The 16,845-nt window shown below is 33.4% G+C and overlaps 2 protein-coding genes across 3 annotated transcripts in view; one reads left to right on the top strand and one right to left on the bottom strand.

Moving 5' to 3' along the window:
• Positions 1-16,845, bottom strand: part of LOC118272509 (low affinity immunoglobulin epsilon Fc receptor) — a 95,894-nt gene that overhangs the window by 52,598 nt on the left and 26,451 nt on the right. The window lies entirely within an intron of this gene.
• LOC118272508 (DNA ligase 1-like) lies at positions 5,514-7,081 on the top strand. The gene has a single exon (XM_035589067.2). It carries the CDS (start codon positions 5,540-5,542, stop codon positions 6,983-6,985), a length of 1,446 nt encoding a protein of 481 aa, XP_035444960.1. The 5' UTR covers positions 5,514-5,539; the 3' UTR covers positions 6,986-7,081.

The raw sequence follows: 16,845 nt of genomic DNA, 5'->3' as shown, positions 1-16,845 counted from the left end.
ATCACTTTCGGACGGTCAGTGACACAAAACGGGGCGCGCCAAATTAAGGTAACTAACCGAATTGTTTTTTTAATTTATTTCCATCGCTCTATTCTTTCGTGCTGAAACAATACTTTGTTATTCTGTGCGATCTATTTCAAGATGTTTGGGCTATCGTCCCATTTTCACTATTGGATACATGTTTGTTTTTAACACAGACAGTCCTATTTAGGAATTTTAGAAATGGTATTTTTAGTCAGTAATTTAAAATAATGTTTTTTTACTAAACCGCTTTAGCCTGAAATTAACAAATTGTTATCAATTCTTGAATAGCTGAGGGTTTAGCATATTAGCATAAGACCCGTGGTCACCTATTGCATTCAATCACCGATGCAGTGACAAAAAAAAAAATAATTCAGAATTTTCTACAATGCAACACTTACAGCCACGAAACACCATTGTTGTTGTTGAAATTATATAAAGACTTAAATGCGCGTAGGCACACAACATCATCTGAGAACGCGTCGCCATTGTCGTCTAAATTGACATCAATTTCATTGCACCTTGGCCCAAATAAAATTGTAAAAGGTGTAAAATGTACACCCATCCTAATTTATGTCACCTTGCAAATTTCATTTTACAAAAATACATACTTTTTCACATATTTATTGGTACCTTATGTAGTAATGTTGATAAGCCAGTTAGAGATTATCAATTGAATTAACGGGCCTAACAGTTTTGCAAAGGATTACGTAGTACGTATCTATGCAATACAAAACGTTTGCTTTTAACACCAGCCAAGGCCAAGTATAATAGCTGAACAGATTTACGATTGTGCAAAAGGAGCTTAACGCCAGATTATCTTACTAAACTCAATGTTGTTGCCTCGTCTCATGTTGCCTTCTGTTAAATGGTCGTGGCATTATTTTCTAGATATCAGTAATTAAATTAAGTACTTAGCTCGTTTAGTAACGTAGTACATCTTAATATCAATCTTTAAACTCGTTGTAAATTTGCAATCATCTGCCTACGTGCGCGAACGGACGGTGACGAAAAAGCGCGGGAATTTATCGAACTGTCAATGTCAAGTAATATTTTTTTTAGACACGGTTTTTTTCGGATCTAATTTTTTTTTTATATTAGTGGCCTGTCCTGTAAAGTGCTTACCTATTATCCTTTTTAATAAATTATAGGTACTTTACTAAATTGTGTTTAGTTTTATTAGGTAAGTAGGTACATAATTTATAAAATGAATTCAGTCTTAAATAGGTATGTAGTTTAATCCGAACTGAATGAATGAACAATTGAACTATCTGAAACCTATGAACTTTAGCTATCAAATAGACTATAGAACTAATTATATCATTTATGGGCTATGCCATACTCGTCTAAGAATCTGACATTTGGCTCACAAGCATTTTATTAATACAAGGACATAGTTATATTGGCTATTAATCATAATCGACCTAGAGAATATTAGCAATAGAGCCTAACTCGATAAAAATTTAATTTTTTGTGCTTATGCAACACATAATAACGTTACCTACCGAATATTATTAAATGAATTGCAATTGAACAATTGTTGAATAATTGTAACTTTATTACCATGAATAAAATAATAATTTGTTTTATTTTTAAAAATTGATTTATTGTCTATTTTGTTTATATTAGTGTTAAAGTAACTCTATTTAAAAATGTACGCTTGTCAAATATATGATCTTGATTATGATTTATGTTTTATTTTATAGTTCAATCAACAGCAAATTAATGTTGTCAATTAATTTCAAATTTGATTAAAAAAGTGATGTGTTTAGATTGGTGCAACTATAATTTAATATTTAATTTAATTTAATATAAAGATCACAATGGTATCATTGCTGTTTGTATAGTGTTGATTCGATGAATCAGTTTGGTATTTCAACGCATTTTTTACATCAATCGCCACATATAATATCATCAGCAACATCACATAAATGTCAAGGACCACGTTTTCTAGAACATTCGACATTAGTACGATTGGAATTCACAATTTAGGCATCACAGCAAAACTAAATTGCCGAAAATATTGAAGGTTAACTACTTAAATTATAATATTTTCTCAATTAATTTAAAGTACCTACATATATTATATTTTATGGTATAAAATAGATAAGTGTTTTTCTTTGTTGTGGACAAAACACTAGATATTTTTCAGGGTTCCGTGTACAGAAACTTAATCTGTACCCTTAGTACGAGTTAGCTTTACATCGAACGAAAACGAAACGCATTTGGCGCTCTGATTGGGCGGCACGAATGAACCAACCAATAAGAACGCCGAACGCCCTCTTGTTTCGATATCGTTGAATGTAAAACAAACCAGTAAAGCCTACTGTTTCCTTCGTTACAGTTTCGTACGGTAAGTAGGTTAATAAAACCAAACCAAGATTAAACCTATTTACGAAAAAGATATGGAGACTCCGAACAACGTTGTTCTTTTAATTCAAGGACATCTAGTCGGATATTAATTAATATTTCTGCTTATGAAATGGTTAATAGTAATTCCATGATAATTTTTCCCTTAGCTATTAGTATATAAATGAATGTACGGCCCCCTTAATCATATAATGAACTCAAAATATTTAATTATTTATTAATGTTCTAATGAAAATATAAATAAACGACATTAAAACATGATCTATAATAAGAAAAACTTTAAAATGTCATCGAGTTTTATTTTTGTATAAAACTGTGTGACACATGGAGATTCTTCTTAGTTCCTTTTTTGAAATAATAAACTAAACGTAAATACTCGTTCACCTTTAGAATTACGCCATCTATTGGTGGAGTATCTAAAATTAGCTTTTCAGTTCTAATTTGAAATGCTTTTGATTCTATCATAGTGTTAGGTATATGCTGTCACTACTAATTTGACAAACGAGCGTGTTTTTAAAGCCTTATTACAAGTGAATATGGTTCAAATTGTGTAAGTTATTTTAGTGAAATATTAAGGTGTGAGTCAGAATAGTCAGAATGACAGTGATATGCTACTGGTGACCTTAACACCTGATCGGTTGAATGCACGAAGTAGTTAACATTGTCATAACCACATATCATATGTTCCTATGCATCTATTATTCTTTTACTATTAGATAACATCAAACCTTTTGTTTTGTTTTGACATTATCTGACAAATGGATACAAGTGGATTTCTTTTCTATACTTAATTGCTGTGTGTCCTACAAACTTAATAAAGAAAGTTAATGTATCTTATATCTTTAAGAACGATAATGAAGAGCCTAACTATGAGAGAATTTGTTTCACTACGTTAAACCTTTAGTATTTAGGTATAGTCAGCTACTACTAACTATGAAACTAACTATTGTATAAGAGAATTTGTCGCACTTCGTTAAGACCTTAGTTTTTATAGTCTACTACTAAGTACTTAAAAAAATCACGTATTATTTTTCTATACTTAAATATGCAGAAATACTTAAATAACTATTTAGTATATTATAAGGCAACAGTAGAAAATACATTATGTGTTCCGTGGATCTGCGTTCCGATACACGACGCGACGGGCTAAAAGATCCAAATTAATTTAAACCACTTTTCTTCCTGTCATTTTCATTAAAAATTTGTCAGTGTATTATAAATGACCCTGACTCACACTTCCCTATGCCAATCATCGAATCGACGGTCTATGATTAAGTACAATGACCATGGATATCATGAACATCACAGATAATTAATACATCTCATCCGAAATCGATTTAAATGTTAATGCAATAACAAATCGATATTGTCGTCATCATAATCGAATGTGGTCTGACCCTAGTGTTAATCTAGTAACTGTTAATACACATTCCTGTATGCTTATAGGTAAGGAAAATGTTATAGACCTACTTATTGAGGTTTTTGCTTTTGAAATTAGAACCATGTCTAACTTACCTACCTACGTATAAAATGATCCAATTTGGCTCTTTTGTATCTTTTTGTTTGACCGACTAAATTATGGGAAGTCCAATTTGAAGAAGTATTTTTGATGATAGGTAAACCGTTCATAGGTCATTTAAAGTATTAAGTAAGTATTTTTTGGGTTGAAACAAATTGTGTGTACAAAATGACAAAGCATAGCATAAATTATTGTGGAATTCGGTATTGTACACAATTTAAATTAGGTACGGTATCTATTTCAATCTGATTATCTAGGAATTCTTTTTTCATAAGCAACACTCCATAATATAAATAGGTTCCTGAATAAGGTGTGACGTGATGTTATGTTATGTTTATGTAAATGCAACTGCGCACGTCCAATATTGAGCTAAAATTATGCACCGATCGAAATTTATGAACTTAATCCGCTTATGATGTTACGATTACCGCAGGGAGATCCCAATTAATTGTGTTATCTACCTACATGATATTTAAGTTGATGGTTATGTAAAATATAGATTTAAATGCACCTAACTATAATATAATGTGAAAATCACAACACGATTACACGACTAACTTTAACAAAAGAGCCTACAAAAATAGTACTGCAGTGTCCACTCTCATATTTCGTTATTTATTATGACATTAGTTCTATTGTAAAGATGAAAAACAGGCACATCCGAATTCCTAAAAAGCTCTGAAACAGAGCAATGATAAATGTTAAGTCCCCCATAGAAAATTTGAATAGCTATCCACCCAAAATGCAAGTGTAAAAGGACGTAAATGCATAAACTAGGTATTATGTGGGTAATAAGAGAGGAAATCCGGGCGGGTCGCGGGTAGCTTGCCCCCAATCCGTTATCTCAGTCGGACATTGGCACCGAGCCAGCCAGGAATCTGCTGCCATTGTGTACACAGTAATTATTATACGTTACACCACTGAACTACGTAAAACATTGAACAAAAACAGTGAAAACAAAGATCACTAAATAGACCAAGGAATATTTTAATCAATAGGTCCCCGAGACACCAATAAATAAATTGTAACAACACGACATCCTATCTCTACGTCTGCGAATCTTTGGCAAAATTTCAAAAGGACTTTCAGTAATACTAGATATAGCATTGGTACCTAGATATATTTCATCTAGAGTATGTCTGTCATGTTTGTCTATAATTTCAACTTCGGTGGTGTACCGAATTAAATTCACGTTCATAGTATTTTTAGTTTATATACGAGTATTTGATTTTAGGATCTATAGGTTGTGATGATCTAACATAAAGTAGGTAAATCTGTGTAGTAGATAGTGTTGACAGGTTGAACGATTAGGCGGACAAGCGGGGCGCGTGAACGTACACGGCACGCCGCCCCCCAACTTGCCGACGAGGGCGTAAAGCAATTTGCGCATTACTCCAATCTGGCCCGCTGCCAGCACCACTACGTGTCCCAACTTTTGACTATCCTACTATTTATTGCTAACATTCTCTTCCAGCTCAGCTTTGCGGATAACGCAAACACGACTCCCGTGAATGCAATGTTTTCTTAATTTTGTCCAGTCCAGTATTTGCATCTTAATAAGGTTGTAATACATTTTCCTGGCTGAATAATATAAAAAAAACAAATCTAAGTCATTGCCATTTTGACGTTATGGACAAGTCGTCGTATCTATTTATGAGTAAAAGAAAAAAGCTAAAATTTTCATTCAGAGCAATGGATAAAAACTCAAGTACTGATAGCAACATATCCGTGGATAGCTTGGAAGCTCAATTCAAACTTAAAAATTTCTTAAAAGGTACGAAGACCGATGAAAATGTTGATACAATACTCGTGCCATTTTACGAAAAAGACGTACTCATAAAGGTACCAAAGGATCAAAAAAGAAAACAAAATAATTCAAGTAATAAGTATCTCAGAGCGAATGAGAAATTAAAGAAAGAATTGACGCAAACAAGCTATTTGGTAAATAAAGAAAGAGAAGCGAGGCTCAAGCGACCCACCTACCTAGAAATGTTCCGTAAGCAATTCACACCCAATCATGTTGACAAAAAGAAAGATAAGAATGAAATACGTTCGTTATCACCAGAATTTGGTGATACGGAGAGGGAAAGCATTGGCGAAGACGCTAATAATCCCATACCAGAGTTCTACAACACGGAGTCTTATAACGAAATGTATTACGAAAAACTTTTGTGTCGTGATTTACAGAACTACATAGATAATTCTTTTGAAGAACAAGAGGAAGAACTGCGTTTTACTGAAGATATGGCGAACAAACCAGATGACATACGTGATCAAAGCCCTGATAATCTAAAGAGTGTTTCGGAGGTCACAAATCCACGTCGTAATGTTAGAAGAGCAACAATAGATCCCATGCCTAATGTAAAGCTGGGAGGTTTGGGGCCTGATTTAGAACAAATTAAGCCAAGGCTTGAAAGAGCAAGGAGTTTACAAAGATATTCAGAGAAAGTAAGAATGGAAAATAGATTGAAGATTTATAAAAAGACGTACCAAGCCCAACCCGAGAAGAAAGTTGAAAGAGAAACATCTGCCAAACACAGGGAGTCACGGAAGGAACAACCTAAGAAAGAACAGGATGAGGCTGCCCCCACTTATTTGGTTAACAAAACTGTAAACGAAAAAAGTAACAAACTAAGCAAGAATCCGTATTTTAAATCCAAATCAGCTGATGTCCAGAGAATCAGAGAGAAGAATGCCGAAAAGGAGAAGGAGAAAGAGAAGGAGAAAGAGAAAGAGAAAGAGAAAGAGAAAGAAAAGGAGAAGGAGCAGAAGCAACTAACTGTGAAAAAGAAAGAGGTAGTGAATCAGAAACCTGAAGCTAAACAAAAGGTAGAAACCAAACCAGATAAAAAGCCGCAGAATGAGGGTAAAGAGGGTAAAGGTAAACAAACGACAAAATCTAGCTCCAGGAACATGGGCATCAATACTGAGACGGCGGAGGTTGCGCCGGTACAAATAAGTTTCATGGTCAACGTGGGAGGTGTTCGTCAGTCAAACGCTTTGAAGTCTCTGGAGGAAAAGCATAGAATGTACCAAGAACAAGTGAAAGCCTTCATGGAAAATAATGAAGTTTAATGTCCTTTAAATGTTATGGAAACAGCTTCTCTTTTCAATTTCATGTTTAACTGGAGTATTGTTACATGTCAATTTTAAATAAATTTTAGCATTCAATTATTTGGTTTCACTGTACGATATTCTTTGAACTTTAAATTCTATAACCATGTTATGTATTTCACTCTTTTGTGTATTTATATTACCATACCACTTATTATTTTCAGCCATGATCGGCCCACTGCAGGGTAAAGGCTAACCCTCCTTCCACTTATTTCTTTGTAGAGCTTTCTGTAGCCAATCCTTTTCATACTACTTAGTAAAAAAAATACGAGGTCAGGTCAAAATACAAGTCGTGCATTATTCAGTAATGTACAGCGACTAAAGAGTAGACAGATTCAATATAAACAACAGGTAGTTCAAGTATTTCACTTAACAAATTCCTGACACAAAATAAAGTCAGGTGTTTTTACTAATTGCCGCACAGAATAGACATGTTCACACATTTTGGAACTGAGATTAGATCATGTTTGCGAGATTGACGGCTTGAATGACGTGAGACAAGAGAAAGCAAGCAGACAAGCTCGAGACAGGTACTGCGTTATCTCACCAAATATTATCAATAAAAATACACTTGCTCAAGATTTTGTTTATATTTGCTGTACGTAATTGATGTACAAATTGCATCTAGTTGTTTATTAGACGTTGATTTGGTGCTAATTACTAGATGTAATATTGCATTCCTTAAAAAATTAGGTTTGTAAATTTTGTAACTAACCTTGATATATTGCTATAGTTTAGAATTCCGTGAAGATAATTGCTATCATTTTAGCTTCAAAATTTCAAGTATCAATATAAATAAGAAACGTTCGTTAATGACCATCGTAGCACATTATGTTAGACCATTCATTCGAGTCTACCTATAACTCAGCTCCGGAGCTGCGGACTACCTAGCGGATTTAGTCATTGGATGATTTTCCCCCCTCAAAAAAAAAAAAAACCTATAACTCAGCTATGAATGTCCCATCTAAAGCTTTAATTACAAATTATATCATAATTGAGATACCGGACGCGAAAATATGAACCATCGCTTCTAAATGATGCGTGAATAAATTCCGGTTTGTTAGAGTTGGCAGAGAAAGTCGCTTGCGCACTTTAGGGGGCTCAAAACAACCGCGTCGGCTTCTTATTACTTAAATTGTGGTACCACGTGTGTTATACAACTCTTTTGTTATTTTTTTTAAGTACTTTCTTCTTGTTAGTCAAGTCATTTTGAAGTCCGAGTGCCCAGCAAAGGAAATTCTCAGTAGAAATGTAGTTGTACAGTCGGTTTATGACAAAAGGTTCACCTCCTAGTAAATTGGAATTAAAACGTAATGAAAAGAAGTGAGTGAAAAGTGGCTGTTACATAGTGTTTGTATACTTCTGCCCATAACAAAACAGTGTGATGTATTGTTTTGTTATGTGTCAATACCTGTGTGTACAACACCTAATGATGTGTATGAATGTGATGGAAGCTAAAGAAGTGTGCATGTGGAAGGATCGTATTTGGAGACGTATTGTACTTTATATTTCTACATTAATGTAAACGTGATTTTGCGTACGAATGCATTTACGTGTAGGTTGCAAGCGCCTACTCAATATCGTAAGATTCTTGAGTAAGTAAGTTGTTGAAATAATATTTTGTATAGGCTTGTTAACACGTAAAATTGGAAGTAAGCGTAAATGTGCTAATTAGAGTCGCGTTACTAAATTGTCACATGTAGGTAACAATATTAACACTAGACCCACTGGCCTATAGGCATCTACTAGCAATGAGCATTGTTTTATGTAATAACTGTTATCATATACATCGACTAAGTAAATAAAGCTTTAGTATTTCTATAAAGAAAAATATACAAGCGGAAAATATATCAACATTTCATTCGATTCATTCAGCGACAATACAGAACCATAATCTTGATTAAAAACCAAAGAAATCCCATTAACGGTAGAGCTTACCTTGCACCGACACCAGCTCGGACACAATCACTGGCATTACTTAAAGCGATTCGTTCTGCAATCCTTTTACAACCCTCAGATTAAACTCCCAATATCTGGGTCAAAATCCACTAGTCGCAGGCAACTTTTACCGTCCTTGGGACTCTTTGATACATTTCAGATCGGTTAAAATTAACCCAATTATCCAACACATATGAACAAACCCGTTCTAGGTCATTATCACTGCATTAACCGTTCAATGTTTATCTTGAAATTTTACGATTATTACGATTGCAGCAATTAATATTTGCAGCATTAATTATACTGAGTCACAACAGCGTCTAAATGAATCTGTTAAATAGTTTGTGCAGTTTGAATCACGAAACACGCGCTACTTAGGCTGTATGCACACAATATGGACATGTTACGAAATATCAGTTAACAGAGTATAAAGTACAGAAACAATGAACATGAATTCCGTATCAGATGACAGTGTCTTCGTGTGTACCATGGTCAGACAGTTTGGGCGCGGATGTGTGTAACAACCCTTATGCAACGAGCTGCTCTGTCGATACGGTTTACGGTTTTTGGATTCTCCATTGTACAGGGAAAGTGGAGCATGTAAATAATGGGAAATTATGCTAATGCTTCATATATTAATGGTTTAATGTAAATAATGGCCATCACGTTATGCAAACGTCGTCATAATGCTTAGTTTTTAATTATCCACATACGAGCCGTTATTTATGCTGCCTAATTTTATATACAAACCAAATATTTCTATTTTATATGTTACTTAGATGAAAATTTTAATTTTTATGACAAATTAATTAAGATTAAGGGTGATTGTGAAAGTGTAACTCTGCTTCAAACACCTAAACCGCTAAATCGATTTTGATGAGTTCTAGTCCAGTGATAGACGAGAGAAAACAGCGACATTTTATTCACTTACTGATAAGTGTTTGAATACAAAACACTTGTAAAGAAAGTAAATAAAAATGAAGACGTTAAAACAGTAAAGATAAACAACGAAGATCGGACAGAGTTCAGCTAGAAATCCAAACGTCTAGATTCTATACTAAAGTAAACATACTAGATTTTGATACCTAGTCCTAGATATATCTGTCTAGGTTTCCCGCGGAAATTGAGGCGAGACTGGTGCAAGGCGGGAAATAGATCGATTTAGTTCATAGCAGCAAGTACATGTGATCTGTAATTACTCGCGGTTTGCGTTAACCTGCTCCTAAGTCTAATTGCGATAACATTGCGTTAGTATGACATCGTACGTAATCACAGTTGTGTCATTGGATAAATAAATTAAAACTATCTATGTACAGTCAGCGACGTTATTTGGTGTACAGGTTTTAAAGACAGATTGATTCAAATTATAAAGGCAGTATGGTTGGCCCCGTGGCTGTACAACTGGCGGCCGCACAACATGTAGTGCGGTTCGATTCCCGCACGGATTCACAAATTGTTGTTTCGGGTCTGGATGTGATGTGTGTGTGCACTTGTATGTTTGTAAACGCACTCACGTCACCTAAGTCGAATATCCTAGTTTGGGGCAATGTTTAAAAAAAATGTTACCACTTGTAGGTAACTAGTAACTAAAAAATTGTTACAAAAGACAGGGCTAAATTGTATAATTAACTTCAACAATATATACTGGCTTTGTACTAAACAAATCTTTATTTTCTTACCTGCATACCAAATAAGTTGGCTGACTGTACCTACTTACATGAGCAATGTGCATTGATTAAATTATTTCGGTGTGTAATATTTGTTGACAAACAACTGCTAACTAGCCCTACAGTTTCAATGGAATTTTTTGATAATATTTTTGAAATTCACTTAGAATTTTGATTTGTCTCAATGATGATTTAAGTAACAGAGCAGTAAGTGTCACAGTACGAATTTTGAATTCAAATTATATTAATAAGGAAACTCTATTTTATATACATTTTTATACGTTATATAAAAGCTATTTAATAACAATATCAAGTAATAATAACGCTAAGAATTATAATTACCTACATGTAAGTAGGTAAAATAGCACAATATTAATGAATAATTTAATACCTCCCAAATGCCTAAAATTCTAGATACAACCGATTCCAATTTCAGGTGTTTCCAGTATTTAAAAATAATAATGATAACATTCTTATAAATGCCAATGGCAAAGATACGCGTGTCACACAATTGTGTGGCATTTCAAATTACCTGTAAAGGTCGTTGAACTCAAGTTAATTAAAATACAAAATATTTTATTTTTATTTAATTTATACAACGAAATATCTACATTAAATCGTAGATTTTGGTAGACAAGAGCACCTGTACCTTACATCTCTTTGTAATAATATTTTAAAACGTATAAAAATTTCAAGAAATACGCAATTATGTTTTTATATATATATTTTTTTATACAAAACATTAAATCCATTCGTTTTACATAGAATTTTAATTATTATTTTATTCAACACACGTAAATTAATGAGAAGAATAATTCTAAATACCTATATCAATACCATTTAATCGATTACAAACAATATCAACTTGAATCCAGTCTATAAACTACGAACTGAAGTTTATGATCGTTAAAAATATCGATTCGAAATGTCAACTTCGTAGAAAAGCTATCGTTAGTGTCACAATCGTCTCCGTGATTTCGGTACCATCAGGTATAGGACACGCAAGGCACTCTACCGAAGCCTTCGTAATCTATTCTCGTTAAAATGCAGTCCAATTTGACTGAACCAAATCACTAAATGTTCCGATTCACTGGAAAAGGTATTACGGACGTCTGTGCTTGGGGTTTCGACGATCGATAGTACCTACGTAGTAACTAGTAACTATACCTATCTATCTTCCTACCTAGACTTAACTAGATCAAATTTGTTTAGACGCTAGAAAGTTGGATTTGCGAAACAAATTAAATTCCCTGTAGAAATAGTTTATGTATATACAGTGACAACTCGATAAATAGAGAGATATAAGGGGGAAAAAACTTGTGCTTAAGTAATTTATTTTTTAAAGAATGTGTGTATGGCAATTTCGTGTGCCGTGTATTTAGATAAAATATTCAATTAATTATGTAATATCATATCGTTTCAAGAAACTCTCTACAATTTTATTCATATATAAAATGTAATTTGATCAGGATATTTTACAGATTACCTAGCACTTAATGAGAGCAAGTTTACAGATTAGCATTTACAGATGAGCTATTGTTAACAACCAATCTCATTTACACATCTACTGCCACATTTAGCTACTATAATAGAGACTCCATATAAAAAAAAAAATATGAAATATAATCAATACCAGATGGTTTAATTTTTAAACAAGCTACTAAATAATAAAATTATAACATGTACCTGCACTTGACCGTGTTTCTAACTTCATGTTTTCACGTAACACCGCTTTACATTGCACGCAGCGGCAGTTACCACAGATTACACAGCACTTAACCGGCATTACGTGCAATGCTATCTAGGAAATAGAACATTTTAACTAGTCTGTACATGTTGCGGTTTGAGAACATTTTGTATATTCAATCTTCCGCAGGTAATCCTTGTATTTATTAGGGTGGATGACTAATTTTTATAATGTTTTATAGTGTTATATAATGTGGACATTAAAATAAGACATAAACATTAGACATTAGACAAGTATTTTTTTGTTTTTTAACGGAAACAAAATACTTTCGAAGATATTTTGATTTGAAATATCGCGAGACGTCACTTCTTAGTACGTTTTATACGTAGAAATTATGTATTTGCTCGGGAGCAAATAAAAAGAGTGGGACCACTCTTTTAATTCGTTTTATCTAAGTTTTATAACAAAATACGTGTCTAATATTTTTTTATTATCAAACTGATGGACTAAATAGATTTATTAATTTTCATACCCCGTCATCATCCCTATTTAAGTGAAACAAAGATCAAAGATTGCCATTCAAAAGATTTTAAATTTTTAAGTGATCATAAAATAAATTAATCCATTAAATTGAATATTTCTTAATTATACTTTATTACCGAAACAAATTGATGTTCAATATAACGTGTGAGATGTTTAAATGCTTCCAGAAGTATTACCTACTTTGTATTTGAGAATTATATTTCCTAAAAAATTTTGCTGCATCGTGTCATTAAAGTAGGTATTTTTAGTCCGTATCGAATCGGCGGGATTAGTATCTTTTTGTCTGTTATTAATGCGAAGGGATAATATGGATAACAAAAAAATCTATTTGTAAATTCTCACTTCCTATCACATGGGACTTTAAACACAAATGGTGAAAAGTGGATATACATTGTATAGCGGCATTACGTGCCGTAATATACACCTCTGTCTAACCCTTAGACGATAAAAAAGGTGACGTTTCGTAAAAAAAAATCTAAACCTAAATCTGTACCTACTTACTTATTTATAGCCAACTTGACACGTCAATCGTCCAATATCATAATTGAAATATTCGTTATGCTATCATTATTCGTCACGTCGCTGTCGAGTGTACAGTCTAGAGCGTTCAGCACGATTCGTGAGAACATAGCACATTACAAAATAGCACAATAACAATTTAGAGAATGCCTACAAGTTTATGGTCAAGATTGTGGTCTCCAAAATGTTTGCTCCAGTTAGTCTTACACAACGCGGTTGTACCTCTTCCTACTAATAAATTGAACGCGGCTTACTTTACATTCCCTTACGATATCCTTTCCATTCGAAGCTATTTGGTACTTGTAATTACCTTTACAATTTATTCCCATAAATGGAGAACAGAGATGTTTTGATACTAATACTGTGATTGTTTCGGGATTTTAACTTCTACATATGCTCTACGGAGTTTCTTGCTCGTTTTTATCCATTCGAAGCTACACTTTAGAACGAGCAACTAGCTTCACTGTCGGACAGACTATTGTTTAATTCTTTCTTTGTTGACGATTCAAAAGTACCTAAGTAGGTATATGGTTTAATTGGAATAAATTATTTTAAAATAAAGAGTTGCACGTCATAATACTAGCTCTGTTATAATAACATACTTCAATAACTATAATTCTACATACATCTCTTTATCTAAATAGCTAAGAACTGTAATTTATTTGTACTCATTAAGTAGTAGATACTAACAAATATTGAATACAATCTTAGATCGTAATTTAATTTGGTTTATTTACCATTCGTGATGATTGGATCGGTTTACTGTGGGATTGACGATGGCCTTTTAATTTTGTTAACTTTATGTATATTAAAGGAAACGACTCTGATTACTATCGATGTGCCTACACTTGCAATGTATGGCTCATGTCTTTTGGTAATCGAAACCTTATTACTTATACGTTAATGTCTGTAATTGATTAACGAGGGTTATTACTACAAAATATATAATATGGTTCTTTAAAATAAATGCAACTCGTTTATATGTACTGTGAAAGACAGTTAAGTTACACGGACTAAGTTTTCACAATTTATAAATATTGCACTGTTTTAGAACCCCTAACCTAAAGGAACTCAAATGAATCAAGAGTGTTCGAGATTTTTAAACAGTACCTACTATTGTTTTTTTTTTTGATAGGGGAAAATCATCCAATGACTTCTTCCGCTTTGGGCGAAACGAGAGGGAGTGTCAGACTCTTACTGACTAAATACCACCCCGTTCCTTCTCCTGCTTTTCGAGCCGGAGCCCCGGTAACCCGCGAGGCGGTCTGCAGCTGCGGAAACAGTATCCACCTAGGTATAACTTTGATTTCAAAAGTTTACATTAATCCTGCTCAATAAATGCATTTACATTCATTACAAAAATAGAGGCAACATTACAAGACACCCTCTTTTCGACATCTACATATGTTACAGAAACATATATTACACACTTATGTAACAAAACCGCATTCTAATGCAATAATTCAACAAATAATAAATCAATTCTTCATCTTCCCACAATATAATTAAAATCAATTGTTGAACAAATTTTAATGATGCGAGGAAATCATTAGATCAGCCTCAAAATAGAATTAGACACGACGATTGATCGCTACCGATGATTTGACGGGTGACTTGACATTAATTATATATTACTGTCATTATACAATTACGTCACAATACATAAATGTCAGAAATTACTCAGGAATTTTAGGAAATGATTTTTTTTATGTTGTTATTTGGAGGTTATGTATTGAAAATTGATTACGGTTATAAAAACCATCCTTTTATTGAAATGTTTTTCGCACGTTGGTGAATAGGAAGCTATTGGTATAGATTTCAATTATATTAGGCATTCAATTGGATTTAACATAATGATTCCTAGTTCCGATAATTTGATTCTCTGATTAGTAGAACCACAAAAGTCTATTTTACCATATCTATAGACTTCTAAAATTTCAATACTAGAAGGATTTTGTGGTTGTATCACAGAGCCCAGTTTTATAACTTGAAAAAAATATAATTATAAATTCATTATTCAAAAAATACCGTTATATTCTATTACACCCAGGTGCAGACGACAGGCAACACCGCTCAAAACCCGCGATTAAAAAAAACAAAATTCGAATTTCAAAATTGGAATTGATGCACGAAATTGTAACGTAAACCGTTTAGCCGCAGTTTCCACGCAACTGCATAATAATTTTATCGACACTTTCATCTTGAAAAGCGAAACTGAGCCTTGTGTTATAAACTATAGGGTTTCAATTTATCTGTGTGGCTGTAGAATGTTTGGTGGAACCATTTTGCAGAGTCCACGTCACAGTTCGGTCATCGTGAACAGGTAACCAACTGTTATCTGTGGTATCGTGCAGACGGCAGCACGTCAACCTACCCCTTTTTTCATTGGATATTCGACTTTATTACAAAGGTATAAAGTATATAATGGAATATCTATTTGCGGCAGTATGATGTGCTGCTATACATTCATACTCTGTAACTACTGGTAAACTATAAATTGTTCAAAGGCTAAGACTGCCTTAGCGGTTGGTTGGCTACAAGCATTATTATTGAACAAGAGATTTTTTATTCAAATGGGTTTAATAGAAAATTCTCTGTACTATTAAGAGATCCAAAAAACTTGTTCATATTCTAATAACTTATTATACTTTATTATTTCAGTGTCCTCTTAGTACATCGATAATCCACATTCGAATATGTGATAAGTATGTCTTTTTTTATAATAACTATCTTGAGACATACTAAATTAACTAAAAAATCACGATTTACTCACGTACATTAATGGAGACCAGCCTACTCATGGTGAAGAATCCCTCTGTGACTCGAAACTAGTAGAGCTTTTCTCAAATAATGCACGTGAGTAAACCCTGATTCTTTATTTTTTTATTTTTTAGTCTTATAAAAAACGCTTGTAGTCTGGTTTCGTGTTGAAAACCGAGTCTCGTTACAATCTAAGGCCTTACGAAAATTAATATCTTACGAAATAAACCTAATAAATGTTATAGCAATCTTCCGTTAGGGATTAAGGTTATTAAATAAACCTAACTGTATTTACTAACCTGTTTCCAGAGGAAATAAGAAAATATGAATGTTTAGTAACTTATGTACTAAAGTGTTGCACATTTGTATTTCTTGATTCGTTTAACATGTAATCTATACTTCCTATGTTCATAAATTGAGGTTTATATGTAAGGTTTTAAGTGAAAAATATAACTTAAGCCGGACGGCTCGACTGGAGTGATATCATGGCCTCACAGAAAAACAATGTAAAACAAAGTTTGCGTTGTGTTTCGTTATGTGAGGGCCACCGGTCACCGGAGGCCCCAACAATCCTTTATTTTCTAACCCCCAAAAGGCTGATAACGCACTTGTAACGCCTCTGGTATTTCGGGTGTCAATGGGCGGCGGCGATTGCTTACCATCAGGTGATACGCCTGCTCGTTTTCCGACTTATTACATAAAAAAAT

Source organism: Spodoptera frugiperda, chromosome 4, assembly GCF_023101765.2.
Source record: "Spodoptera frugiperda isolate SF20-4 chromosome 4, AGI-APGP_CSIRO_Sfru_2.0, whole genome shotgun sequence".
In the NCBI taxonomy this organism is placed as follows: Eukaryota; Metazoa; Arthropoda; class Insecta; order Lepidoptera; family Noctuidae; genus Spodoptera; species Spodoptera frugiperda.
The sequence above is the reverse complement of the archived record's forward strand: the minus strand, read 5'-3'. Positions and strand labels throughout refer to the sequence as shown.